The sequence below is a fragment of the Mus musculus genome, chromosome 4, assembly GCF_000001635.26.
Source record: "Mus musculus strain C57BL/6J chromosome 4, GRCm38.p6 C57BL/6J".
Lineage (NCBI taxonomy): Eukaryota > Metazoa > Chordata > Mammalia > Rodentia > Muridae > Mus > Mus musculus.
Window position 1 is genome coordinate 123126633 of NC_000070.6, and position 26862 is coordinate 123153494.

General features: G+C 44.7%; 1 protein-coding gene across 4 annotated transcripts; it reads right to left on the reverse strand.

Annotated features, from left to right (window-relative positions):
- Window positions 1–481: 481 nt before the first annotated feature.
- On the reverse strand, window positions 482–13358 carry Ppie (peptidylprolyl isomerase E (cyclophilin E)). 4 transcript variants are annotated; one of them, XM_006503250.4, is made up of 10 exons: window positions 13278–13358; window positions 12234–12332; window positions 10894–10937; window positions 10209–10266; window positions 8964–9045; window positions 8423–8523; window positions 6602–6725; window positions 3737–3922; window positions 1006–1148; window positions 482–814 (listed from the first exon to the last, which is right to left on the reverse strand). In XM_006503250.4, exons 5-10 carry the CDS (start codon window positions 8992–8994, stop codon window positions 746–748), a joined length of 654 nt encoding a protein of 217 aa, XP_006503313.1. In that variant the 5' UTR covers window positions 8995–9045; window positions 10209–10266; window positions 10894–10937; window positions 12234–12332; window positions 13278–13358; the 3' UTR covers window positions 482–745. The 4 variants fall into 4 exon arrangements, with proteins under 4 accessions (XP_006503313.1, XP_030109538.1, XP_011238883.1 ...); XM_030253678.1 differs by having other exon boundaries at window positions 13270–13309; NM_019489.6 differs by having other exon boundaries at window positions 483–814; window positions 10240–10266; window positions 13270–13319.
- Between the last annotated feature and the right edge of the window lie 13504 nt (window positions 13359–26862).

The following is a 26862-nucleotide window of genomic DNA, read 5'->3' on the forward strand; positions in this document are numbered from 1 at the left end:
CACAGGCAGCATCTGAACTTAAATGGATATGGCAGTGTCTCAATAAAAACCTAATTCAAAGAAACAAGCAGCAAGCTGCTGGATGCCCGGGTACTGTGCCAACCTTTGGTCTCCTGAAAAGAAGCCAGTACCTGGCAGAGCTGGCTGAGGCATACTACACCTACCATTTTAAAGACCTGAAGAATGTAACGTGAACGTTAGACATGGGAGCCACCAAGGCCACCCCCAGACAGGCAGCGTTGGTTCAGGAGCACCGGCAACAGGGATAAGCAGCTCTGACTTCCGCTGCCCTGACATGATCTGATAGGACATGTGGCATAAAGATGACCTGGCATATAAGGGATTTAGCCCCAGGAAGGAAGGAAACAAAGCCACAGGGAAGGTATTACAGCTTTCCAAACATGCCACCCCACTCAGGGGACAGCCTAGCCTTGGATGTGATCTCTAACAGACAACTCTCAGCAACTTGCAGGAGGCAACAGTAAAAAAAAAAACAAAACAAGCAGTTTATTTTAGCAAAGAAGCCACCTAGCAGCTACAGACAGTTCAGGACAGGTGGCGGCAGCACACTGCCTATGCTGGCTTTCAGGCCCAGTCATGCCTGCAGAAGGCCTGGGCACTGCAGATGAGCAGCTGCTAAGGCAGGTGACCCCAAGGAAAGGCTTGTGCTCTACACAGCTTGCTGCACAGGGCCCAGACCAGGCAGTTCCCCTCGTCTTACAGAGGTGGAGCAGAGAGCGCAGCCTCACATGTACTCTCCACAGTCGGCAATCATCACCTTCTGCTTTGGCTTCCCATCCTTGCTGCCCTGAGCCTGTGCGGGCAGAACAGAGAAATCAGGAGAGACGCAGGATGCGAGAGCCGCTAGAGCATCATCCTCTCCCCAGACATTCAGGGACCTGCTCTAAATGCCCCCTTCCAGGACATCAAGAGCCCTCCCCAACTCTCCCACTGGGGCACCCACCCACGCAAGGTCCAGGCAGGAAGCAACTTCCAACCACCCACCTCGATCTGCCGCAAGACATCCAGGCCTTCCGTGACCTCCCCAAATACCACATGCTTGCCGTCCAGCCAATCTGTCTTATCACAGGTCAGGAAGAACTGGGAGCCGTTGGTGTTCGGGCCAGAATTGGCCATGGAGAGGAGGCCTAGGAGAAAATAAACTTGTCAGCTCCCTCCACACTGCTCCCAGCCCATGGTGCATGTGCTGATGGCTGCCGGTGCTTCTGCATACTGGCTCAGGCCATGGAAGGGTCCTAACAGACACAGCACCTTGTCTTTCCCTCACTACAGAAAAAGGATGAGTGGGCTGTTTCCGTTTTTATTTTTTCCTTCACATTTATTTGTCTTTTCATTTATAACAATGACTTGCAGTCTATTTTGTAACCAGGCCCATTAAATCCTGAAACACTGATGAGCAAAATATTTATTTAAAGTGTAAGTGTATGAGCTGGGGAGATGGGTCCACAGAGAAAGGAGCTTGCTGTGGAAGTTGGACAATCTGCATTTCATTTCCAGAACCTATGGTAAGGAAAGAGTTGTCTCCTCAAAGTGTGCTCTGACCTCCACACCGACTGTGCTGCATGGACCCTCACTTAAAGTACTTGGTACAAGCAACCAACCCAAATGATAAGTACATCTCTTGTAAAGGCTACTGTGCTATGACAACTGAGATGCAGGGACATCTGTGCTGGGGAGAAGCTTAAGACAGTCACATGGAGGGAAGGAGGAAAGCTGGGCCAGGAGATGAACTAGAGACAAGGTGCAACTAGGGTGACAGGGGAAATGAATCCAAGATGAGTCCCAACCCCTGATCAGGCATAAGTGAACAGTTATCTACTGAAACTCAGACATAAAGGGAGTTGAAGGAGAACCATTTTAACCTGTGATGCCTGAGGGTCCTCTACAAGAGCAGCAAGTGTTCTTAACCACTGAGCCACCTTTCTAGTTAAGACCTAAGTCTATTATATTTCACAAACGGCAAACTTTAAGTGTAGTGAAATCTTCTAGGGAGCCGTATGCAGCAGTACATGTCTGTAATCTCAGCACTCATGAGTATCCAGAGGTCAGTGCTAGCTTGAGTCACACTCTAAGACCCAGTTTCAAAAAGCAAACCAGGTATGGTGGTGTACGCCTTTAATCCCAGTACTTGGGAGCCTCAGGCAGGTGGATCTTGGTGATTTCCAGGTCAGCCTGGTCTTTATGGCAAGTTCCAGGTCAGCTATGGTTACAGAGTGTGAGATCCTGTCTCAAAAACAAACCAAGAAAAATAACTCAAGAATTAACACTATAATGTAATCCTATACATCATTTCACAAAATTGTGTCAGCACCAGCAATACCATCTGTGGTATCCAAATTGCCAGCGACAGCCTGTCTGTCTTCTAACATCTGAGCGGCACACGTTGGAATAACTCTTGTGAAAGTGTGTCAGGACATACTTTCTTGTAAGATAATGCAGGCAGGAAGAACTTCTTGGCCCTGTACTTCAGTCTAGCACAAGCTTGCAGGAAGAACAGAGGCGCAGTGGACAGGTTCCTAGGGAGAAATGAACTCATCTCTGACCACCATCGTGCTCAGTAATGGAACAGGAGGAAGCAGCACGACAGAAAGGTGGCAAAGCAGATGAAGCCGCTGAAGATGGAGGGGCCGCCTGCCAGTGCAGAGAGAGACAGAGAGAGAGTCAGAGAGAGACAGAGACAGACAGACAGACAGAGAGACAGAGACACAGACAGAGAGAGAGAGAGACAGAGAGAGACAGAGACAGAGACAGACACAGACAGACAGAGAGACAGAGACAGAGAGAGCAGGAGTATGGCACTGTCAGCACAGAATGCTGACACGCTGGAATAAGCTGAGGCGGAAAACTGGCTATTGGCAAAAAAGATGGTTAGTATCTTTAGCAAGAAAGGTTTGCGTGTAGCCGGGCGTGGTGGCGCACGCCTTTAATCCCAGCATTCCGGAGGCAGAGGCAGGGGGATTTCTGAGTTCGAGGCCAGCCTGGTCTACAGAGTGAGTTCCAGGACAGCCAGGGCTACACAGAGAAACCCTGTCTCGAAAAAAAAAAAGAAAGAAAGGTTTGCATGGCCAGCTGGGGCTAAAAATCTAGATAGAAGGACTTAGAAAGGATGAAGGCAGTGAGTTTATACATTTTTTCTAAAAAGTTTTGCTAAAAAGTAGAGAGTCAAGATGATGCTGGTGGAAGGAACAAGAGTCCAAAGGTGGTTATTGGGTTTTTTAAGATTGAGATTGCATGCCTGGTCACTGATGGACCAAACTAGCTGAACAGGGGAAACACAGTTTATAAGTCAAAGGGAGCCAGCAGGAGACATGAAGATCCTAAGTGGCAGAGGGACAGACTCCATCCAGCCCAGGAGGGATAGATGGACTCTGTAATAGGAGGGAGTCAGAGCATGCATCTGTGGCAGGCACGAGGCAAGACCTCAGATCAATATGGAAACCTCAGAAGAACAGGCACAGACTATGATCTTTGACTGGGACTGAGGGTATAGAGGGGACACAGAGAAGCTGAGGGCACAGGGAGCTTGCAGGGATAACCACAACCTTTACCCTAGCAGGGAACACCAACTTGTGGAATGAAGGTGGGGGAAAGTACAAGACTGGAGAGGCAGGCAGCCCAGCCCAGCCCAGCATGTGTCTCTTCAGTGGCTGGCCAATCACACCCAGGCTATTTGCCCTGGCCCTGCCTTACTCGCCACAGCAGAATCAGTGCTTACCTGGTCCTGTGTGTTTAAGGATGAAGTTTTCATCATCAAACTTCTTCCCATAGATGGACTTGCCCCCTGTGCCATTGTGGTTTGTGAAATCACCACCCTGACACATGAACTGGGGGATGATGCGGTGGAAGCTGCTTCCCTTGAAGCCAAAGCCCTTTTCATGGGTGCACAGGCAGCGGAAGTTTTCTGGCGTTGAAAAGGAAAAGGGGCTGAGGTTAAAGGCAATCAAGCTTCCAAACCAAAATTAAGGTAACCACCTAGATATAGGGGGGGCAGGTATAAAAATTAAGGTAACCACCTAGATATACAGGGGGGGAGGTATAAAAATTAAGGTAACCACCTAGATATACAGGGGGGGGAGGTATAAAAATTAAGGTAACCATCTAGATATACAGGGGGGGCAGGTATAAAAATTAAGGTAACCACCTAGATATACAGGGGGGGCAGGTATAAAAATTAAGGTAACCACCTAGATATACAGGGGGGGCAGGTATAAAAATTAAGGTAACCACCTAGATATACAGGGGGGGCAGGTATAAAAATTAAGGTAACCATCTAGATATACAGGGGGAGGCAGGTATAAAAGGGAGAGAAATAAATCATGAAACATGTTTTACATGTTTAGTTTTGCACAGCTGCTCTTGGGTATCCACACACATGGGGATGGTTCCCAGAACCCTCCTGGATTCTGTATCTTTTCTGCCATCTTTATATTATCTATGATACACGATACAATATAAATGCTCCATAAATGGTTTTATATCTATTATCTAGGGTATGTAATGACAAGGGAACAATACACGCATACTTAGTAGAGACACAATGTTCTCCTCAAATATATTTAAGTCTTTATTACATATTTATTTATCGTGTATGTGCATGCATGTGTGCAGGTGTATATAGGTCAGAGGAAAACTTACAAGGCATGGTTCTCTCCTTCTATCGAATGGGCCCTAAGTCTCACCTCAGGTTTTCATGTTTGGCAGCGTGGACTTTAACCTGCTGAGCCATCTGACTGGCCCATACATATTTCTGCTATGTGATTGGTTAAATTCACAGATGTGGACCATGCATGGAGAGGGCTGATCATAGTCTATATTCTCACTGTATGCCCCTTATAAGCTGCCATGACACTGACTTACTAAATAACCATATGGCACTCGGATTAAGTGAATATGTGCATCCTCTCTCTGTTGCATCCCCAAACCACACTAACGTGTTGGTAAATTGTTTTTAAAAAAAGAAAAAAAAATCCAGAGCCAGTGAAGTAAAGGCGCTACTGTGCAAGCCTGGAGCCTGCGTCTGAACCAGAGTCAAAGGACAGAGCTGACAGCTGAGGGCCACTTTCTTCCTAGATGAAGTTTCACCTCGGAGGGAAGCTTAATGCGATTCAGGATGTTCTAAAAAGGCGAAACTTTCCATCCTACAGGGGAGAGCCTTATCAACTCAGGAAGGAAGTAAGTCAAAGCATCAAGAAGTCCCTGAAACTGAGCAGATTCACTAGGATCCTCTCTTCCCTGAAGGAAGGACTGCTGAGAGACACTTTCAGATACATGGAGCTGCCTGGAAAGCCGCTTTCTAACTTATCAAGGCGCCTGAAGGTTTCTACCTTTCATGAGCCATTATGGGCCTTTGGCGGTGCATCTGATTGAGTCAATTTGTGCTTCTGTAAGTAACTACCCACCCATACTCCTGAGGCAACCACAATAAACTCACTGGCTCATCAACTTCAACTTGGTTGTTTCTTTGCTGTGTCCATCAATTTTCTAACTAGTGTGAGTGAACATTTCATGTCTTCGCTGGAACTCTAAAAAGTTGTCCTCTAACCTCCATATGTGTCATGACATGCACACCACATGCACATGTGCACACACACGTACAAAAACCAATCTGTTTGCTTTTGACACGGGTCTCACTATATAGCCCTGGCTGTTCTGGAACTCTATATAGACCAGGCTGGCCTAGAACTCAAGAGATTTGCCTGCCTCTGCCTTCCAAGCACACCACTACACCAGGCCACAATAATTATTTTAAATAATGGTCATGTGGTGTGTCTGTGTATGAGTATATACATGTGACATGTGGTGTGTCTGTATATGAGTATATACATGTGAAAGTGGAGAGAGTATCCAATCCCTTGGAGCTAAAGTTACAGGCACTCATAAGCGGCCTAACCAAAGTGACTACCAAGAAAGATGTGAGGGTGTTGAAGAGAGGAAAAGATAATTCCTTTTCTGGAGCACTAAATCAAAAGAGAATGCCTAAACTGAAAATAATTTTTATAAAATTAAAAAGAGAAGGGGTGAATATAAAGCTATTATCTTTCAATATGGAAGTTAAAACCAAAATAACCAGCTATGAAATGAAACTGGCTGCCTCTGAGGTGCAGCAAATGGTGCTGACAGTAGGGCAGGAAATGGGGTTATTGGACTCTATTATTACAGGGACTAATGATTTTTCAAAGCAAATTTTGTGATAACTACTTAAACTAAATGTATAAATAATAAAATTTACATTAAAGAATAAATCAATATTTTAATGAACTAGAAATTAGTACTAGTTACTTCTGGAACATAGAGCTAGATATAATATTGTTGGGACAATGTGTTTGATACATTCTTTTAAATGATTTTCACAATATTCATAATAATGCAATCTTACCATGTTATTTTAAAAAAAAAAAAGGAACCTCTACTATTAAAAAATTATAAACCTGACCTCTGTTACTATATCCTAGGATCTTAGATGCTACAAGTTAATTCAGGTCAGAAACAATGCCACAGGTCTAAGGGCTGGGGCAGCAAGAACCTTGAGAGACTGCTCAGCCATCAGCTTGATGCCACCTGAGCACAGGGGTCTGCTCACCTGCGGTCATGGGCACCACATCAGACCGTAGGAGCATCTGAATGCGGCCTGCTGGCTTGTTCCCAATCTTGATGTCCATGTACACCTGAGGATTTGACCGGGCTTTTTTTGCAGTGGGCTCTCCCTAGGTGCAGAAACAAAAATGCTGGTCAGAGGACCTCTAACTCCCTAAGGAAGTACATAAGAAATCCTCTGAACATATCTTCAGAACACAGCGCCATCAAACAGCCTGAACACAGATGTTGGCAATGAAGGTCTTGGGCCCTGATAGGACTGTAGGAGGCAGGAACTATGGCCACAATACTCAGCTGGACACCCAGTGACAGGAAACCTCACTCAGCCCTATAAAACAGGACCCCCTAACCATAGGCATATCTCTCCACACTCACCCTCAGACATGCCTGTTCGCCTTCCTTGTCAGAATACTCAACCCAGCTCATCTTCAGTGCCTAGGTCAAGTCATATAGCTTACTACATCTAGTGGACACACTCACACAATTGTCACTGTCATAGGCTTACTCTGGAAGCATGGGGGAGCCCTTCTGATGCGGTCCAAATGCTCAAAGGGCAAGAGGCTGAGGCTTGCTATGTACTTAAGTAGGGGAGACTAAAGCACATGATCAAGCACATGGAATAATGTGGATGCTCTAACTACTGCTGTTTACATTGGTACTAGCAATACCACAGCAGCAACAATACAGTTCTTGCTGTATTGCCCGGGGTCTTGGGAGTAGAGATGAGTAAGACCTGAAGCTACTTTCTTCCTTCAAGTCTATGCAGTTAGATATATATTACATATACTATATACTGTATACATATACACACAATATGCATACATCTAATGAGCCTCAGCTCATTAAATATATTACCTAGAAAAAGGCAATCAGTACAGGAGTATCCTGTGCAAAAACAAACTTATGCATGGAAACAGAGTATTTCACTAAGCATAGAGTAGGGAGTACACTATAGAGAAGCAAAAATGACATCTGCAAGATGGACAAGATGGACCCGGAAGCCCTGCCGGGCTCTTACACCCTGAGATGACAGGGGAGTGAGATGGAATGATTGGATCTGTGCTCTAGAAAGATTACCTTCCTTGGGAAAGGACCAGAAGATCCAAGACTGTAGCCACAAACAACTGAAAATTTCCAAACAAAAGACAAGGCGAGACACAGATTCCAACAGTACACGAAGGCTGTCAGGAAAAGCACCTGCGTTTGAGACTGCACTGGTTCTACTGTAAAGAAGGATTAGGGACTCCACTGGGAGTGCTACTTTAGGTCTGCAAACAAACTTCTGGCTTAGGTAATTGTGTGGCTAGAAAGATCAAAAGCACAGCAGGACAAAACAAAGGAGAGCATCCACTCCCAGCCAAATAAGCCACAATGAGACTTGCAGCCAGAAACAACTGAAGTCCAATGTCAGAAACAGAGACCATCAAAGCTGACAGTGCAGCACAGGAGGGCTGCAGACGGCCAAGAGTGGCAGCTGCTGTGTCAGCTGAGAAAGGACAGAAAAGCCACATGCCACTATAAACCTCACAGGGTACACAGAGAAAGTCCTGCCTGCAGCAGTGGTCAGGGAGGTGAGCTGAGAACCAGGAAATGTGCCCGGCAGGCAAAACTGGCCCAGGCAAACCCAGAACACACACAGTTAAAGGGAAGTGACGTTACCTGTCCTGTTACCTCTGCACAGGAGGGCTGCCTGGTGGGTGTGGAGGAGTTACAAACACAGCTCCCAAAGCTGTGCTCCTTCACCCCAGCACTGCCCTCACCAATGCTCGGATCTGCAAGCCCCTCAGGACGCCCCTTTCACCCTCACCTCCTGGGCTTCAGCTTTGGGAGGCTCGGGTCCTTCTTCTTCCTTATTCTCCTCAAGAGTCTTCCCAGAAAACTTCTTCAACCAGTCATCATCTGACCAGACTAGAAGGAAAAGACACAGAAAAGTTAAGAAATTCAGACTATTCCTCCACTGCCGGCAGCTGCCTTGATCATCTCTGTGGTCCTCTTGGCCAGAGAAGTTCCCTTGTTGAATCCCTCTGAGACTCCCTAGAGGGCCTGCTCTTAGCAGGACAAAAGGAAAAGGCTATATCGAAGACAAAGATAGGGTTTTGCTGGCTTCAGCTCTTTTATAGAAATGGAGTACCAAGAAAACGAGGAGGAGACCACACAGGGTTCTCTCATGAGAGGAACAATTACTTTGGCTTTGCCGACTATTCACTGATAAAGGAAATGTATATCCTTCACTAGTGTGAGCCACCCTCTTGTCCCCCTCACTCTCGTCCCCCAGAAGCAGCACTGAACACACACATAAAGAAGGGCAAATCAGACAACCTGACAAGCACTCTGAGGTACCCACTCACCTGGCCTGGAAGAGCCCTCTTTAATTCTCATTGGCTTGGCCAAATTGACACGAATCGTCCGTCCAAAGAGCTCAGATTCATTCTGAAAAGATTGTAAATCCAGCTGCTTAAACTGTCAGGTTACAAAACTCTGGCAGCACCTAGGTGGTGGTGGCATGCATCTGTAATCCTCAGGAGGCTGAGGCAGGTCATCTCTGAGTTCAAGGGTAGTTTAGAGTCTGAGGACAGCCAGTGTTATACAGAGAAACCCTGTCTCAAACAAACAACTCTGCAGCTTTTCATTTACTTCTGAAACCTGATTGGTGTTTCCTTTGAATCCTAGATCCCTTAGCAATGAAAGCTATGCTCTCACCACAAACAGTATCAAGGAAAGAAAATTACAAGGTACTTCCTCCCCAGAGCTGCTGCAAACCTGTAATACCACCAAAGACCTGCACTACTAAGAGTAATTCTGAGCTCAAAGGATGCAAGTGACAGGGAAAAATGTACATAGATCTGAGTTCACCTTTGAAAGCAAGATCGGCTTTGAAATAGCATACATGGAAAATAGGTGGTAGAGGATAATGAATAAACAACTTCAGCAAGATATCAGCACCAGGAAAGGCCACTTAATGTAAACCTTAAGTCAGCAGTGAAAACTTTGTGGCAAAAAAAAAAAAAAAGTCTTTTATTAGAATTTTATGAAACCAGAAAAACATAAAAGTGTAAATTTCTTAGTATGAGAATCAATTACGCATTGATTTATAATGGAAATATGTAACCAGAGATGATTAGTTTTATAGATTTTTTTCCCAGCAAAGTTCTAGCCACAGGATATGACACCTTTGCACTTCACCTCTGACATGACATATAAGTGTCTTAGGCAGGCCACAGATCTTGAAGAGTGCCATTGTTTCCAAGGACTCTTCCAGCTGTTCTAATCAGCTGTGTCAGTAGCGTGGCCTTTGGTTACCTCTTCCTGAATCTCTCTTCTCTGTTATTAACTGGTCTACTATTTCATGAAACCCTTCCCGTTTGCTATCACGTAGGGTGGACGGCCAGTGAGAGACAAGCCAAGCAGATCAGTGAGCAGGACGTGCTCAAGTAACGGGGAGGCGTCTGGGCGGGAACCAATTTTACTACTGACCAGCCCACAGTGGATGTTTTTACTTGAAGGTAACCTTTACCTCCCCACCCAATCCTGACACTTCAGAAATTCAGAATACCAGTATCTGAACAAGGGCCCACTGTACCAGCGAAAGGCACCTTCAGTTAGAATGAGGATCCCCAGCCATACCATGTTGTCGATAGCTGCTGCCGCATCCTGCCAAGGAAATGCAAAGTGTAAGTTTAGGCTTGTAGTGGAATACTTCTTGTGTGTCTAAATGCACACTTGGTAGCAAAATAAACAGGAAAAAGTCACCTCTGTACTTCCTGCCTAGGTGGGGTGTGTGACCAACAACACTTCTTGGGCAGTTTTTCAGCTCACTGTACCATAATCTCTTTCTAGCTGAAGGTGTTTTTTCTAGCTGAAGGCTTAAGAGATAATCACCTGCACAGCCAGGCAAGAATGTTCAGTGAACAGAGCTGGAAGAGCCCTGCAGAGTAAGACAGGCAGGGTCTGACTGGGTCTGAGCTGTTATTGACAGATCAGTCTACTAGGAAGCCTTGCTTCAAACAGCATTTCTGGACCTCTGAAAGCATTACCCTAGGACCCGGAACCTAAGTAAATGGGAAATAGCTTCCGCTTTAGCAGTAGGTACTCAACCCTTTAATACAGTTCCTCATGCTGTGGGGACCTCAAACTATACAATTATTTAGTTGCTATTTTATAACTGTAATTCTGCCATTGTTATGAATCATAACTTAAATACATGATATACAACCCCCACAGGCTGAGAACTGTTTCTCTGTAGGAACAAAAGACTTAAGCAAAGCACAAAAGTCTCACCTCTGCCAACTCAAACTCAACAAAAGCAAACCCTCGGTGTTTTTCTGCAAAAAAGGGAAATAAACACAAAGATCTAGGTAACTGCTATGTGAGGCAAGAGAAGAAAAGAGAACAATCACAAAGAAGCCGGCCCATACCATGTCCAGACACCAGAAAACCTACTCAGTCATGATTTACAAAGGACCCTCATCCTTTGATTCCTCTTAATACCTGAAGCAATAATAAACATCTTCTAGGGATAAAGCTACATACTGAGGAGCTGGAGAGATGGCTCAGCGGTTAAGAGCACTGACTGCTCTTCCAAAGGTCCTGAGTTCAAATCCCAGCAACCACAAGGTGGCTTACAATCATCCCTAATGAGATCTGACACCCTCTTCTGGTGCATCTGAAGACAGCTACAGATATAATAGATATAATAATAAATGAATCCTTTTTTTTTTTAAAGCTACATATTGAACTTCAACTTCTCATGAAGTGTAAACTGGCAAGGTAAGTTATTTAGCAAATCAACTATTTATCCAAATCTACAATTTGATTCCAGGTGCCACAGCACACACCTGTAATGCTAACTACTTAGGAAGCTAAGACAGAAGGATCATCAGTTTGGAGGCCAGCCCGGACAACACAGTTAAATCATTTTGAAATAGAAACAAAACAAAAACAAATACAGGCCAAAAAAAAAAAAAAGCCATCAACCAAATATATAATCTGATCAACTACAGATAAATTCTAAAACCTGTAAGGAGATTCAGTTTTATCCTGAGACAAATTCTGAGCTAAGAAAAAGCCCCCACACAACAGTGCCAACTAGAAAGTCAGTAGAACATTTCTTGCATATGTTTCTGCTGTAGCCCAGACTGACCTTAAACTCTATCCTCCCGCTGCAGCCTCTGAATTGCTAGGTTTACAGGCATGTGCCACCGTGGCCATCAACTACTCTACTGGTTTTTAGGGGGTGGGGAGATTCCCCAGACTCAGAGTTTAAAGATCTTGCTATTCCCACCCTGTCTCTCTCCTCTCTGCCCCTCTGCCTCTCTGTGTGTGTCTCTGCCCCTCTGCCTCTCTGTGTGTGTCTCTGTGTGTGTCTCTGCCCCTCTGCCTCTCTGTGTGTGTCTCTGTGTGTGTCTCTGCCCCTCTGCCCCTCTGTGTGTGTCTCTGTGTGTGTCTCTGCCCCTCTGTGTGTGTCTCTGTGTGATTAGTGCTGGGAACTGAAACCAAAGCCTCATATGGTGGGCAAGAATTCTACTAGAACTTAAGAATGTAAATTTAGAACTGGAATGTGACTTTAATTCTTTCCCTATCGGAGGGTAATGAGCGTTAAAGACACTCAAATGACCCACCTGTTTCATAGTCCAGAGGAATTTGAATATCTGTGATGTCTCCAAAGGGGATAAATGCAGCATGAAGAACCTTGTCGTCCACCTCTTCTGCCAGCCCGCCTGCAAATGAGCCAAGGACCTTCTGAGCCGCTGTCCTACACACTCAGAGGTCCCTGCACACCAGGGACTTTGCCTGTCACTGGTATGACAGGCAAAGGGAGGGATCTTTCCATCCAGTCCTTTGTCTACACAAACATCTCTCTCTACAGCCTACCCACACTACTTTCCTTTCTTCAATCTCCTTTTAAACAGTTCTGATTCGATCTCCAACTCTTGTGAAAGCTTTGTAACTGACCTCTCTGCCTCAATTCCTTCCTCCAACCGCCCCCCCCCAACCAAATATAAGTGGAAATGAATCCATCGGTTCTCTTAGACTTCAAAGTCTTAAATGTCACTGTCCTCAAGATAAAGTGAGAGCTCCTTGGTAGTGTACACAGGGTTATCATCCGACTCTCGCCGATCTCTCTTGTATCTTCCATTTTGTTTTCCCCAATTTCCCTGAGTTTCTCGAAAAATGACCCAGCTGCCCCTAGGCGCCAGGCTCTTTTACGCCTTTGAGCTTCGGCTCCGGTGCAGCGAACAGCTTTGCCTCTACTCTGACTCTTTGCCCAACTCCTGCTCAACTTCTGCGTCCCGGCAACAGAAAGTTTGCCCTCACCCAAGTTCCTGTCATCATTGTTAGTCCCTATTACAACGCTAGGGTGTGTAGGTTATTTCCCACTTTCTCCTAGATAGTCTGGTAACTCCTCCTTTAGGGCAGAGATCCAGCCATTCCGCACTGAATGTTTGTAAAACGAATGGGCGGGAGGGATTTGGAAGCCCAAAATTCTTGTCACTCGTCGGGGTTCCTGTGCGCTTAGTGGACTAGGAAGGTCGCCGGAATTGTCCTTCCATCTCGGGCTCACACCCTCAGGCCCAGCAAGCCCTCCATAGACCCCGGCTGCTTTCCCCCTTTCCCACATTGCTCAGACTAAGTCTAGCTCCCGCGCCTGCTCACCCACGTACAGCACACGCTTGGTGGTGGCCATCTTGCTCGCGCCCGTTTCCGCCGGAAGCCGGCACTCGGCCGGCCCCCTCGCCGTCGCCCCTCCCCTTAGGTCGGGGCGGGTCTTTGTGCGGCTGCAGGCTCCGCCCCTTCTTGGCTGTAGCTCCCAGAGCTGGAAGGAAACAAACCTTGGTCTGATCAACCTAGATATTAACGGCAATTGAACCATTACCAACACACTATGGTCCGGGCTGTCCAGGCAGCTGTTTTTGGCCAATTCGGGAGCCAAGAACGGTTTTTACACTTTGAACCGGGGTGAGGCGAAGGATCGACAATATTTCTTGAGAGATGAAAATTATATGAAATTAAAATTTCAATATCACGAAGTTTAATTGTTAGAGTATAGCCACATCCGTTCCTTTTCTATTGTCTGGCTGCTTTCATGTTACAAAGGGAAGAGACCTGTTCCTCCCACGGCCATTGATATTTTACCATCTGGCCCTTTGGGCAAAGTGTTTGCTATACTCTTGTTCTAACGTAATATTTAAATTTATAGGTTCTCAATAGCAGTACAAAACAGTAGGATCACATTTGTTTGCTTGTTAGAGTATCCCACTATGCCTTCCAGATCTCAGCCTCCCCAGTGCTGAAATCCCAATTGAATACCACCAACCTACCTCAAATAGAAATTTAACAAGTTTTATTTTATGTATTTATTTTGAGACTGGATCTTCCTATGTAGTCCTGAATATCTTGGAATTCACTATGTAAACCAGGCTGACCTTGAACTTACAGAGATCTCTTCCTGAGGGTTGGGACTAAAAGCATATACCACCACAGGAAGCTTTGCTGTATTGTTAAAGGGCTCTAGCAGGCCCAAGCTTGGTAAGCACAGGTGTGGCAGGCCTTGTCCTTCTCCCCATTCCCTCTGCCTTGCTAATAAACAAACAAACAAACAGGGTTATATTCCTAAAGCTAGCCGTAGGCCAAATAAGGTCTATTCCCTTATTTGGCCTCCTCCTGAGGATGATCACCAAGGTCCAGCTATCAAAGTATTAAAGTTCAACAATTGTATTAGTCAGGGTTCTCTAGAGTCACAGAACTGTGGGTAGTCTCTATATAGTAAAGGAATTTAATCTTAATCTTTGATCTCCCTGTCTTAATCTTCTGAAATCCATAGCCACTATGCCTCAAGATCTCCATACTGAGATCCAGGTCAGAAACTTCTATCTCTCAGCCTCCAGATTAGGGTCACTGATGAGCCTTCCAATTCTGGATTGTAGTTCATTCCAGATATAGTCAAGTTGACAACCAGAAATAGCCACTACAACAGTCAAATCCCCCCTTGGCCTACCCTAATTAATACGGTCAACCAAAACATGACCACCACATCCTAGCCATTCTATCACAGATTCCCCTCTTTTTCCTCTTAAAAAAACATCACACCCACAAGGTCATTTGCTGCTGCTGTCTGCCTGAGCGGAGAACAGTCACTTTCCCCTGCTCAGTAAAGGATCTCTCTATGGAAATAGGTGTTTGAGTGTGGTTTGTGCCTAACCCAGTGTTCAAGAGGGAACACTGTGTGCGGGTCCCTTCAGTTACGGTGCTGGAGATCAGACGTAGAGCTGAAGACCATTCCTCGGCAAATATTCTACCACTGATCCATATCCTCAGCTACTGTAGGCAGAGCATTTAGATTTTCCTGAGGTAACTTTTATAAACTTTGTTATTCAAATGTGTGTGTATACGCATACTTGTGGAAGCCAGAGGACAACTTGATGGAGTAGATTCTCTCCTCCTACCAGATCAGGTCCCAGGTTTGCAAGGCAAGCGCTGTTACCAGCTGAGCCACCTCACAGCCCCTTGAGGAGACTTTTAAGATGGAAGCTGAGCTGAGAGGCAGGAGCATAATGAGGTGGAAATGGAGGACACATGTTCAGGCAGGAGAGATGGGTAGAGGCCACCTCATGTCAGGGCCTGCAAGCTTTGTGAAAAACTTGGGGATTTTGAGAAGCTATCATGGGGTGATAGCAAGGAAGTTACATGGTCACATTTACACTGATCTTTTCCCACTTTTTAATTTTTGATATTATATTTTAAATATAACATTTTTCTCCTTTCCTCCCCCAAAGCCCTCCCGTAATCCTTTTCCCACTATCCTTCAAATGTATGGCCTCTTTTTTTTTTTAAGTCAATTGTTACTACATGCCAACTATATATTTATATATACATATATGTATTCCTAAATATAACCAGTTGAATTCATATAATGTTACTTGTTTTTTGTTTTTGTTTTGTTTTTTGGTTTTTGGTTTTTGGTTTTTCGAGACAGGGTTTCTCTGTGTAGCCCTGGCTGTCCTGGAACTCACTCTGTAGACCAGGCTGGCCTCGAACTCAGAAATCCACCTGCCTCTGCCTCCCGAGTGCTGGGATTAAAGGCGTGCACCACCATGTCCGGCGTAATGTTACTTGTTTGTGTGGTTTTAGAGCTGACCATTTGGCACACTGGAGCTGACTATTTCTTCCCTGAGGAGAGCCATTTTCCTGCTCCCGGATCCACTCAGTTGCCTGTAATTCTTTGTGTAGTGTTGGGGTCTTGCTGGCTTTATCCTGTGCAGCTTGGTGTGTTTATTGGTGTCCTCCTTACTCAGCTCATATTTGGGTGGCCAAGCTCTTGAGACTTTCTGAGTGTACTTCTGATGTTACTAAGAAACACAGTCTTAGAGCAAAAGCCAAAATCCTATGGCTTACACACACACACACACCCTTTCTGCAATGCTCCCTGGGCCATAGGTGTGGGAGTATTTTGTAGATGTATCCACTGGAACCGGGCTCCTCAACTCTGCATATTGATTGGCTATTGTTTTCTGTAGTGACATCCAACTGTTGCAAACAGAAGTTTCCTTGATGAGGGATGAAGACTACACTTCTCTGTGGGTACATATTAATTTTTTAAGATTTACTTGATGTGTATGAATGTTTTGCATGCTTGTATGCACACATACGCACCATGTGCATATCTGGTGCCCACAGGGGTCAGAAGGCAGCATCAAATCCTCTATACTGGAGCTATGGATGGTTGTGAGCCACCACATGAGTGGTGATCTTGAACCTGGGTTTCTTTGCAAAAGCAACAAGCCCTCTTAGCCACTGCGAGATATCTCCAGTCATTGCTCCCCGCCTGCAGCTGGACTTTTGGCTACTTTATGGGTTCCCTTTCCTACCATCCATCTGCATCCTTATCCCTTCCAACTCCCAACACTAGGTAGGAAAGAAAGAAGGCTAGAGGAGAAAGGGGGCATCGGTACCATTAGACTACTTCCTGCTGACTAGGAGCATCAAGTTCCTTGGGGTGGTTTTGATCTTCACGGTTTTCAGGACAGTTTCAACCAGCAACCAGCAATCAGCAATCAGCAATGGTGGCAGCAGCCACAGGGGCAGTAGCAGCTGCTGCTGCCACACCACTCTTAGGGCACTTGCATTTTTACACCCTCTCAAGAGTCCCCAGAATTCCAAACATCATACACTTGCAAATATTGCAGCTGGCAAAATCAGGCTCCTGCTAGCACGAGGCAAATCATAATCTGCTGCTGTAGACAATCTAACACAACCTCCTATCCCATACCTGGGATTAAAACAAAAACATATTCCTATAACATTTCTGTGTTTGTATTAGTCAGAGTTCTCTAGAGTCACAGAATTTATGGATAGCCTCTATATAGTAAAGGAATTTATTGATGACTTACACTCTGCAGTCCAATTCCCAACAATGGTTCAGTAGTAGCTGTGAATGGAAGTCCAAGGATCTAGCAGTTGCTCAGTCCCATGCGGCAAGCAGGGGAAGGACCGAGAATGAGACTCCCTTCTTCCAATGTCTTTATATGGTCTCCAGCAGAAGGTGTAGCCCAGATTAAAGGTGTGTGCCACCACACCTTTATCCCAGATGACCTTGAACTCAGGGATCTCCCTGTCTTAATCTTCTGGAATCCATAGTCACTATGCCTCAAGATCTCCGTACCAAGATCCAGATCAGAAACTTCTATCTCCCAGCCTTCAGATAAGGGTCACTGGTGAGCCTTCCAATTCTGGATTGTAGTTCATTCCAAATATAGTCAAGTTGACAACCAGGAACAGCCACTACAGTGTTTAAAGCAATCAAAATTCTCACTACACCCCACCCCCCACAAGCATGTCATTTTCATTTTAAAACAATAACCTGACTGTTGGGATTTTAATATGTTTGGCCCATGGAATGAGGTGTGTCACTGTGGGCATGGGTTTTACACCCCTCATCCTAGCTGCCTGGAATCCAGTCTTCTCCTAGTAGCCTTTAGATGAAGATGTAGAACTCTCAGCTCCTTCTGCACCATGCCTGCCTAGACACTGCCATATCCCCACCTTGATGAAACTGGACTGAACCTGTGAACTGGTAAGTCAGTCCCCAGTTAAATGTTATCCTTTATAAGAGTTGCCTTGGTCATGGTGTCTGTTCACAGCAGAAAACCCTAACTAAGACACTGCCCATTGGGTCTAGATTGGATTGAGTGGAGCCCAGGAGAACAAGATGTTAATGTAGCAGACTAGGGAAGAGCTGGTGGTGAAGGTGTATTAGAAATACATTTGTGGGGCTGGTGAGATGGCTCAACAGGTAAGAACACTGACTGCTCTTCCAAAGGTCCTGAGTTCAAATCCCAGCAACCACATGGTGGCTCAAAACCATCTGTAAAGAGATCTGACGCCCTCTTCTGGAGTGTCTGAAGACAGCTACAGTGTACTTACATATAATAAATAAATAAATAAATAAATAAATAAATAAATAAATAAATAAATCTTAAAAAAAAAAAAAAGAATACATTTGTGTAACTGATCTTTGACCAAAGTTCCAAGTGCTTAAAACCCCTTGGAATTGCCTGGATGATGTGATCAAGTCTTCTGCGATTCATAGTTATCCCATTTTGGATCATTTCTGAGTTATTGCTCAGCAGTTGAATCATTGTGGGGCCCTTTCACTGTCTCAAGATGGGAACTGGTTATGAGAGGAATCAGCATCTTCATCAGGGGCTGAATGTTTTAGTTCCACCTCCAGATCCCTCAGAGAAGGTAGGAGACAGGAAATTGAATTCTACCATCAGTGATTCAGCTAAGCCCATGGAAGGAAACCCCACACCTGGGGGCTTTGGCTAGCTGAATATGTTGATGTATTTTGAGGATGGCAGGCCAGGCCATGCTTAAAGAGTATGATTATGTCCCCTACAGCATCTTCTTGGTCCATGAATCTTCCATTAGGCTCTTCCTTAGTTGTACCTTTTATAATAAATTGCTATCATAATGTATTCTCTTTTTTGAGCATTGTGAGTGTTTTAGAGAATTACTGAATTTGAGGAGGATGGGGTCAGGGAAGCCCTCAAATTTGTAGTCATCTGGGCAGAGTACAGATAGCATGAGGACTGCATTTTGGTTAGTGTCTAAAGGTGGGAGCAGTCTGATGGGGCTGAATCCTTAACCTGTGTTGTCTGTGTTAGATCTGAATTGAGTTGAATTGAATTCTGGGACATCGAGTTGGTGTCAGAGGATTGTAGAATTGAGCATTAGAAAAAAAGCCACATAATTAGCCATGCTGAAGAGGTTGAAGCAGGAGGGTTTCAGTCTGGGATACACCTTGTCAGGGTATCGTAGCACACGTCAGTAATCCCAGCATTAGGAGATAGAGGCAGGAAGGTCAAGAGCTCAAGGCCAGCCTATGTTTAAGGTAAGCCTTGTGCTAGAGGAGACTCTGTCTTAGAAACAAAACCACACAGTGGGAAACTTTTTTCCCCTTTTAATTCACAATACTTCTCCTTTCTCACTACTAACTTCATGTGGCAATAACAGGTGAGTCTCAAGGACAACTCTTCTCTTTGCTGCCCGCTGATGTACAAGGACACATCCCATATCCTTCAGAGCAGAGAGCTGAAGTCCAGAAGTCTATGAAGCAGCTCAGAAAGGAGTGTTGAGAGACTGGTGGTGAAACTCCAGGACTGTACCTCTGTGCCCAGTGCCATATAAACTTAAGAAATTTGTATTCAGTGTGTATGTGTGGCGGCTTGGGGTGGGAGGTAATGTAGCATGTTTATGTGCGGTGTGAGTGTACATGCATGCCACAGTGTATCTGGAGAGATCCTCACCTTTCTAGCCCTGAAGCTACAAGTTCCGGATGCATCACCATCCTTGGCTGCTGCTTCTTCCTCTTTTCTTCTTCTTCTTCTTCTTCTTCTTCTTCTTCTTCTTCTTCTTCTTCTTCTTCTTCTTCTTCTTCTTCTTCTTCTTCTTCCTCTTCCTCTTCCTCTTCCTCTTCTTTTCTTCTTCTTCTCCTTCTGCTCTTCCTCCTCCTCCTCCTTCCTCCTCCTTCTTCTTCTTCATCCCTCCTCCTCCTCCTTCTCTTAGCATAGATTCTTGGAGTTGAATTCATGTCCTCATGCTTGTTCAACAAGTAGTATGTGCACTGAGCTATCTTCCCAATAACATGGAGGTTTCTATTTTTAGACAGTCTCACTATTTAGCCTTTACTGGCCTGTAACAAGCTATACAAACCAGGCTGATCTCAAACTCATACATCCTTCTGCTTCCTAAGTGTTGGGATTAAAGGAAGTGGGCCACTATACCAGAACCCTGTCCCCTCCCCATCCACATTTCAAAGTAGAGATTATCATCTCCTTTTACCTAGACATCCCAACAGTTTGCTCACATTGGCAAAATGACCATTTAGTTTGTTTATAGAACATGCAGTGCCTCTGTAACCATCTTTAACAGCACATTTTTTTTCCCTAAGCCCCATGTGCTAGCTATTTTATGTCAGCTTGACACAAACTAGAGCCATCAGAGAGGGGGAAGCCTTGTTGAAAAAGTACATCCCTAAGATCTGGCTGAAAGGCATTTTCTTACTTAGTGATTAACAGGAAGGGCCCAGCCCATCGTGGTGGGGCCACCCTTGGGCTGGTGGTTCTGGGTTCTATAAGAAAGCAGGCTGAGTAAGCCATGTGAAGCAAGTTAGTAAGCAGCGCCCCTCCATGACCTCTGCATCAGCTTCTCCCTCCAGGTTCCTGTCCTGCTTGAATTCCTGTCCTGGCTTCCTTTGATGGTGAACTGTGCTGTGGATGTATAAACCCAATAAACCCTTTCCTCCCCAACTTGCTTTTTGGTCGTGGTGTTTCATTGCAGCAATAGAAACCCTGACTAAGACAGACCATGTTACCCCCTTTAGGTGTCCCAAAAGTGACTGCGTCAGACAGCATAACCATCAGAACAATAAGAGTCGTGACAAACCAGACCTGTCTATCTCATTAAATGCTCTGGAAATCCGCCTACGACATCAGTGATGAACTCAAGCTCTGGCAGTAGATAGGACTCATCTTTTCACATGATAATGGATTTTAGAATTACGGGTCTTTACAGTGCTCTGGGTCTCGCAGTGAGTAGGAAAGTAGGAAGCATTCTTTTCTGTATTACACAGAAGGAGGTTACATATCACAGCCACGCTTGACACAAGCTGTATTGTGCTCTTGTGCAAGGACCTTGTCAGGTTATTTAGCACAGTTTCCTCAGCCCACTGTACAACTCTTTGACATTTAGTAGAGTTTTAATATCTGATGAATGAAGCAGAGAAAAAGCATCTTTTCAATAAAGTTGGAATGGAAAATTCTATTCTTAGCACATTGGGTGTCTGGGCCTCTCTCACTGAGGCTGAATCACAGGCTGTGGGTTGCTGTCATAGGAGGTGTATTTATGTGAAGCAACAGCCCTAGCGGGAACAGCAAACATGAATGTGGAGGGGCAGGTGCTAAGAGCTATACTGCAGCAGGCTCCTAAAGAAAAGAACAAGCTTGAGGCTAGGGATGTAGCTTAGTTAGAACATTCGCATAGCATGTGCAAGGCTGTGGGTTCCATCTTCAGCACCAGAGGGAAGAAAAAAAAAAAAAAAAGTAAGAAAGAACAAACCAAACGGAAGTCTGCAGCTCTTGGCAGCCACAGTCACCAGGGGTCCTTTGAGTTCTAACTGAATCAGTGTTTGTGGCTTGGAGATTGTTTGAGGGACCAGAAGCTAAAACAGGCTATCTGTGAGCCAGGAACACATTACTGTGTGGGCAGGAGGAAGTCATGTTCAAGTCTGTCACAGTCTAGAGCTGGTGGCCACTTTCCTGCCTTACATAGACATCTCACAGCACCGGGTTCACCAATACCCCGAGCTTCTAGCTCTGTACATGGAAGGTTCCATATCTCAGACAGCAGTACTAAAACCTATGCATGCATAGGGAACCATAACACGGGGTCTGTTCAGAGTGCTGAACTCCACTCCCAGAGTAGATCTTTGGATAAAACCAAGAAAGTTCATTTCTAACAAGGTCCCAGGTGATGTGCAAGCTGTTGACTTGGGGATCACTCTTAAGAGACATGGTTTCCCCGCAAGGAAAGTTGTAACATATGGAGAGACTGACATAAAAAGTAAAACATGAGAAAACAACAATGAAACAGTAAGCAACAAAATGAAAAAAATAAACAAGGGATGGAGGCTGGAAAGATGGATCAGCTCTTAACAGCTCTTCTTGGCCAGGCGTGGTGGCACACACAGCTTTGATTCCAGCACTTGAGAGGAGAGCAAGGGTGATCTCTGTAAGATCGAGGCTAGCCTGGTCTACATTAGCAAGTCCAGAACAGCCAGGGCTCTGTTACACAGAGAAACCCTGTCTAAAAAAACCAAACCAAACAAAAAGACTTAGGTTCAATTCCCAGCACCAATATGGCAGCTCACAACCATCTGTAACTCCAGTTTCAGGGGATTTAAGCTCTTTTATATCTTCATTGGCACCGACCACATACATGGCCCACACATTCAGGCAAAACACTCAAAAGCATAATAAAAATAAAGAAATATTTTTATACAAGAGAATGTTTATAGACAATCATTACATTTATAAATTTATTTTATCCAGAATTATATATGGTTGTAAGCTGTGGTGTGGATGCTGGGAATTAAGCCCAGGTTCCCTGGAAGTGCTCTTAACCAAGGAGATATCTCTTCAGTCCCCTTAACATTTCTTTTATTTCCTTTTATTTTTATCGATGCTTAGGACTGAATCCTGGGAATCTGTCTTATATACTTTCTTTTGCTGTGATAAAACATTATAACCAAGGCAACTTGTACAAGAAAGCATTTAATTTTTGGTTGTGAGCCTAGCCTTTAACGGCTGAGCCATCTTTCCAGCCCAACAATCAGGCACGTACACATACATAAAGATAAATTAATGACTTCTTAAATTGTCTGTGGAGGGCTCAGCAGGTAAAAGGCCTCCTGCCTGAGTCCAATCCTGGTGGAAGGAGAGAGCCAATTCCCTCCCAAAAGTTGTCTCTGATCTCCATATTTGTGCTGTAGCATAATGTTCTCTCTCTCTCTGAATAATGATTTAATCAATAATTTTTTTGAGACAGGGTTTCTCTGTATAGCCCTGGCTGTCCTGGAACTCACTCTGTAGACCAGGATGGCCTCGAACTCAGAAATCTGCCTGCCTCTGCCTCCCAAGTGCTGGGATTAAAGGCGTGTGCCACCACGCCCGGCTTAATCAATAATTTAATCAATAAAATGTAATTTAAAAATTTTGGGATTGGCAATAATTTTCTTGATAAAATATCAAAAGTACAAGAAATAACAGCATCAACAAAAATAGATAAATTAGACTTAATCAAGATTAAAAACCAGTATACACCAATGGACCCTATAGAGAAACAGCCTACTGAAAGGCAGAGGACATTTGTAAGTAATATCCAGTGAAAATCTACTATCCAGACTATATAAAGAATTTTTATTAGTTATTTTATTTATTTACATTTCAAATGTTCTTCTCCTTCCTGGTTTCCCCTCCACAAACCCCCTATCCTATCCCCCTCCCTGCTTCTATGAGGGGGCTCTCCCACACACCCACCCACTCCTGCCTCACCACCCTAGCATCCCCCTATGCCGGGGCACTGAGCTTCCACAGGACCAAAGGCCTCTCCTCCCATTGGTGTTAGATAAAGCCATCCTCTGCTAAATATGTATCTAGAGCCATGGATCCCTCAATGTATACTCTTTGGTTGGTGGTTTAGTCCCTGGGAGCTGGGGTGGGGAGCGGGGGGGGGGTCCAGTTAGTTGATATTGTTGTTCTTCCTATGAGGTTGCAATCCCCTTCAGCCCCTTCAGTCCTTCCCCTAACGATTCCACTGGGGTCCCTGTGTTCAGACCAATAGTTGGTTTCGAGCATCCACATCTGTATTGGTCAAGCTCTGGCAGAGCCTTTTAGGGGACAGGTATACTAAGAATTCTTAAAACTCAATGACAAAAAGATGGACCACTGAATTTAAAACCAGGCAAAATGCTTGAGTAGACATTTCTCTGAAGAAGATGAACGTATCTATCTTCTTCACAGTCCACAAGTGCATGACAAGATCAGCATTAGTCGTTAAGGAAATATAAATGAAACCACGGTCAGATGTGGTGGTGTACCCCTTTAATCCCAGCACGTGGGAGGTAGAGGGATGCAGATCTCTGAGTTCAAAGCTAACCTGGTATACACAGTGAGCTCTAGGCCAACCAAATCTACAGAGACCCTGTCTCAAAAATCCTAATACTGCTACTACTAATAAATATATACATAAAATCCACCTCATATCCTATATAATGGCTATATCTTAAAAATGGACAATAGTAATTATTGGTCTTTGGTAGGTGTACTGGCTGGTTTTGTGTGTCAACTTGACACAAGCTGGAGTTATCATAGAGAAAGGAGCTTCAGCAGAGGAAGTGCCTCAATGAGATCCAGCTGTAAGGCATTTTCTCAATTAGTGATCAAGGGGGGAGCGCCCAGCCCATTGTGGGTGGTGCCATCCCTGAGCTGGTAGTTTTGGGTTCTATAGGAAAGCAAGCTGAACAAGCCAGGGGAAGCAAGCCAGTATGAAACATTCCTCCATGGCCTCTGCATCAGCTCCTGCTTCCTAATCTGCTTGAGTTCCAGTCCTGACTACCTTTAGTGATGAACAGCAATGTGGAAGTGTAAGCTAAATAAACCCTTTCCTCCCCAACTTGTTTCTTGGTCATGATGTTTGTGCAGGCATAGAAACCCTGACTAAGACAACAGGGATGTGGAGAAGTGGAAACACTTGGACATTGCTAGTGGGAATTTGCAATGGTGAGTCTCAATAATTTGACTCTTCTTCAAAAACAATTAAGCATAGAATGACCACATCCTCAAGAATATTCACTCTGGGTTCCTATCCTCAAAAACAGATATCTCCACTATTCATTCACAAATGTTCACTAATGGTGTCTTTCCTACTTGTGATAGCTAAAGGTAGAAACAAATAAATGCATTTTTAATGTGGTGTTTCCAATAACAGAATATCAATTTGTCCCAATTCTTGAGAGTTGTCTGTCCTCTGTGCCCTGCATGTGCCCTGCATGTGCCCTGCAGAGTGCATGTGTGCACACTCAAATAAGTAAAAAAATAAAAAAAAAATAGAGAGAGAGAAAGAAAGAAAGAAAAGAAAAGAAAATAGAAAGGAAAAAGAAAAGAAAAAGAAAGCTGTCAGGCCTGGGGGCAGCTCTCTCAGTGAAGTGCTTGTCACACAAGCATGAGGACTGAATCTGGCGCTGGTACTCCTGTGAAGATGCCATGCGTGTGGTGGGCACTTACAATCTGAGCACTAGGAAGAAGATAGAACAAAGTGGATCCCTGAGCCTCTCTAGACCGCCGGCCAGCCTAGTCTGGTTGGTGAGCTCTGGGCCAGAATCCTTTCACTCATCACACTTTCTGGTTTCTTATTCTTTTAAATATGAATATACTGGATTTGGCTGTTGTTATCGATCACATTCTTAGCCATTCTGTGGAACTCTCCTAGTTCAGTTAGTTTTTCTCTGGATTTTTCTGAATTGGCAGGAATATCGTCTACATGGAGAGACGGTGCTGCCTCATTCTCTCTAGTTGGTTTGTTTATTTTGTTTTGTTTTGTTTTTTGAGACCGAGTCTCACTATGTAGCCCTGACTGTCCTGGAACTAACTTTGTAGGCCGAGCTAGCCTTCAAATCACAGAGATCTACCAAATTCTGCCTCCCCAATGCTAGAATTAGAGGGCGTGCCACTATGACTGGTCCCTGCCTTCCATTTTTAATTTGCTGTCAAGTTTAAACATTTATTTATTTATTTATTTATTCATATTTTTATGAATATAAGTGTGTACTTATACTTTTCCTAAGTGTATGTAAGTTCACCATGTGCCTGCAGTGCCCCTGGAAGCCAGAAGTGGGCACCAAACCTGGAGTACAGGTAGTTGTAAACTACCATACCCATGTTGGGAACCAAACCCAGGTCCTCTGCAAGAGTAGCAAATACTCTTAAGAACTGAGCCATCTCTTCAGCCCTTGCTAACAACTAAAATAACAATGACGACGATGATGATGATGACGACAATGATTATGATGGTGTTTAACTTTCTTAGTGCTGCTTGTGTATCTTTGAAAAACTTGCCGGGCAGTGGTGGCACATTCCTTTAATCCCAGCACTTGAGAGGCAGAAGCAGGCGGATTTCTGAGTTCGAAGCCAGTCTGGTCTACAGAGTGAGTTCCAGGACAGCCAGGGCTACACAGAGAAACCCTGTCTTGAAAAACAAAAAAACAAAACAGAAAAGAAAGGAAGAAAGGAAGAAAGGAAGGAAGGAAGGAAGGAAGGAAGGAAGGAAGGAAGGAAGGAAGGAAGAAAGAAAGAAAGAAAGAAAGAAAGAAAGAAAGAAAGAAAGAAAGAAAGAAAGAAAGAAAGAAGAAAAACTCATTGGGCTGGAGAGATGGCTCAGTGGTTAAGAGCACTGACTGCTCCTCCAAAGGTCCTGAGTTCAAATCCCAGCAACCACATGGTGGCTCACCACCATCCATAATGAGATCTGACACCCTCTTCTGGTGTGTCTGAACACAGCTACAGTGTACTTACATATAACAATAAATAAATCTAAAAGGAAAAGAAAAACATGTCATTTCCCCCCTTTACCATCTAACTGGCATCCAGAGTGACAGATTTCCAATTTCCTAACTTTAAATTGTCCATTTGTGAATAAAGAGAAAATGCATATCAGTCTGCAAGCTCGAACAGCACTGACCTTGGTCTTCAACTCTCCTGTTTCCTAGGAGACTGCAAAGGGAAGATAAGTGGGGGCATTGTGTATGCAGCCTTTGCTGTGTGGGCTTGGAGGTGTTGATGGTGGGCGTCAGGCCATCTGCTCACACAACTAGAGCTGTAGGAAGCAGTGAGAGATGCAGGCCAGCACGCTGAGCCAGAGTGATTCCCTCAGGCCTTGCTGTCCATAGCAGCTGCATGTTCCCCTAGGATGTAGCGACAGCAGGGCTCGGGTGGTGGACAACTGTTGGGCCTCTCAGTGAGGTGTAAGTGTGTCTCCTGTGTTTCTTGGGCTCTGCAGTGAGCTTGACTCTTAAAGTGACGCTGCACATCCATCCCGATGACCAGAAGGCGTGCGTGCATGTGTGGGAGTATTTGTATATTTGTCCGTGTATACATGATTTGAGTGTACACGTGTGTGGGCATGTACATGCAT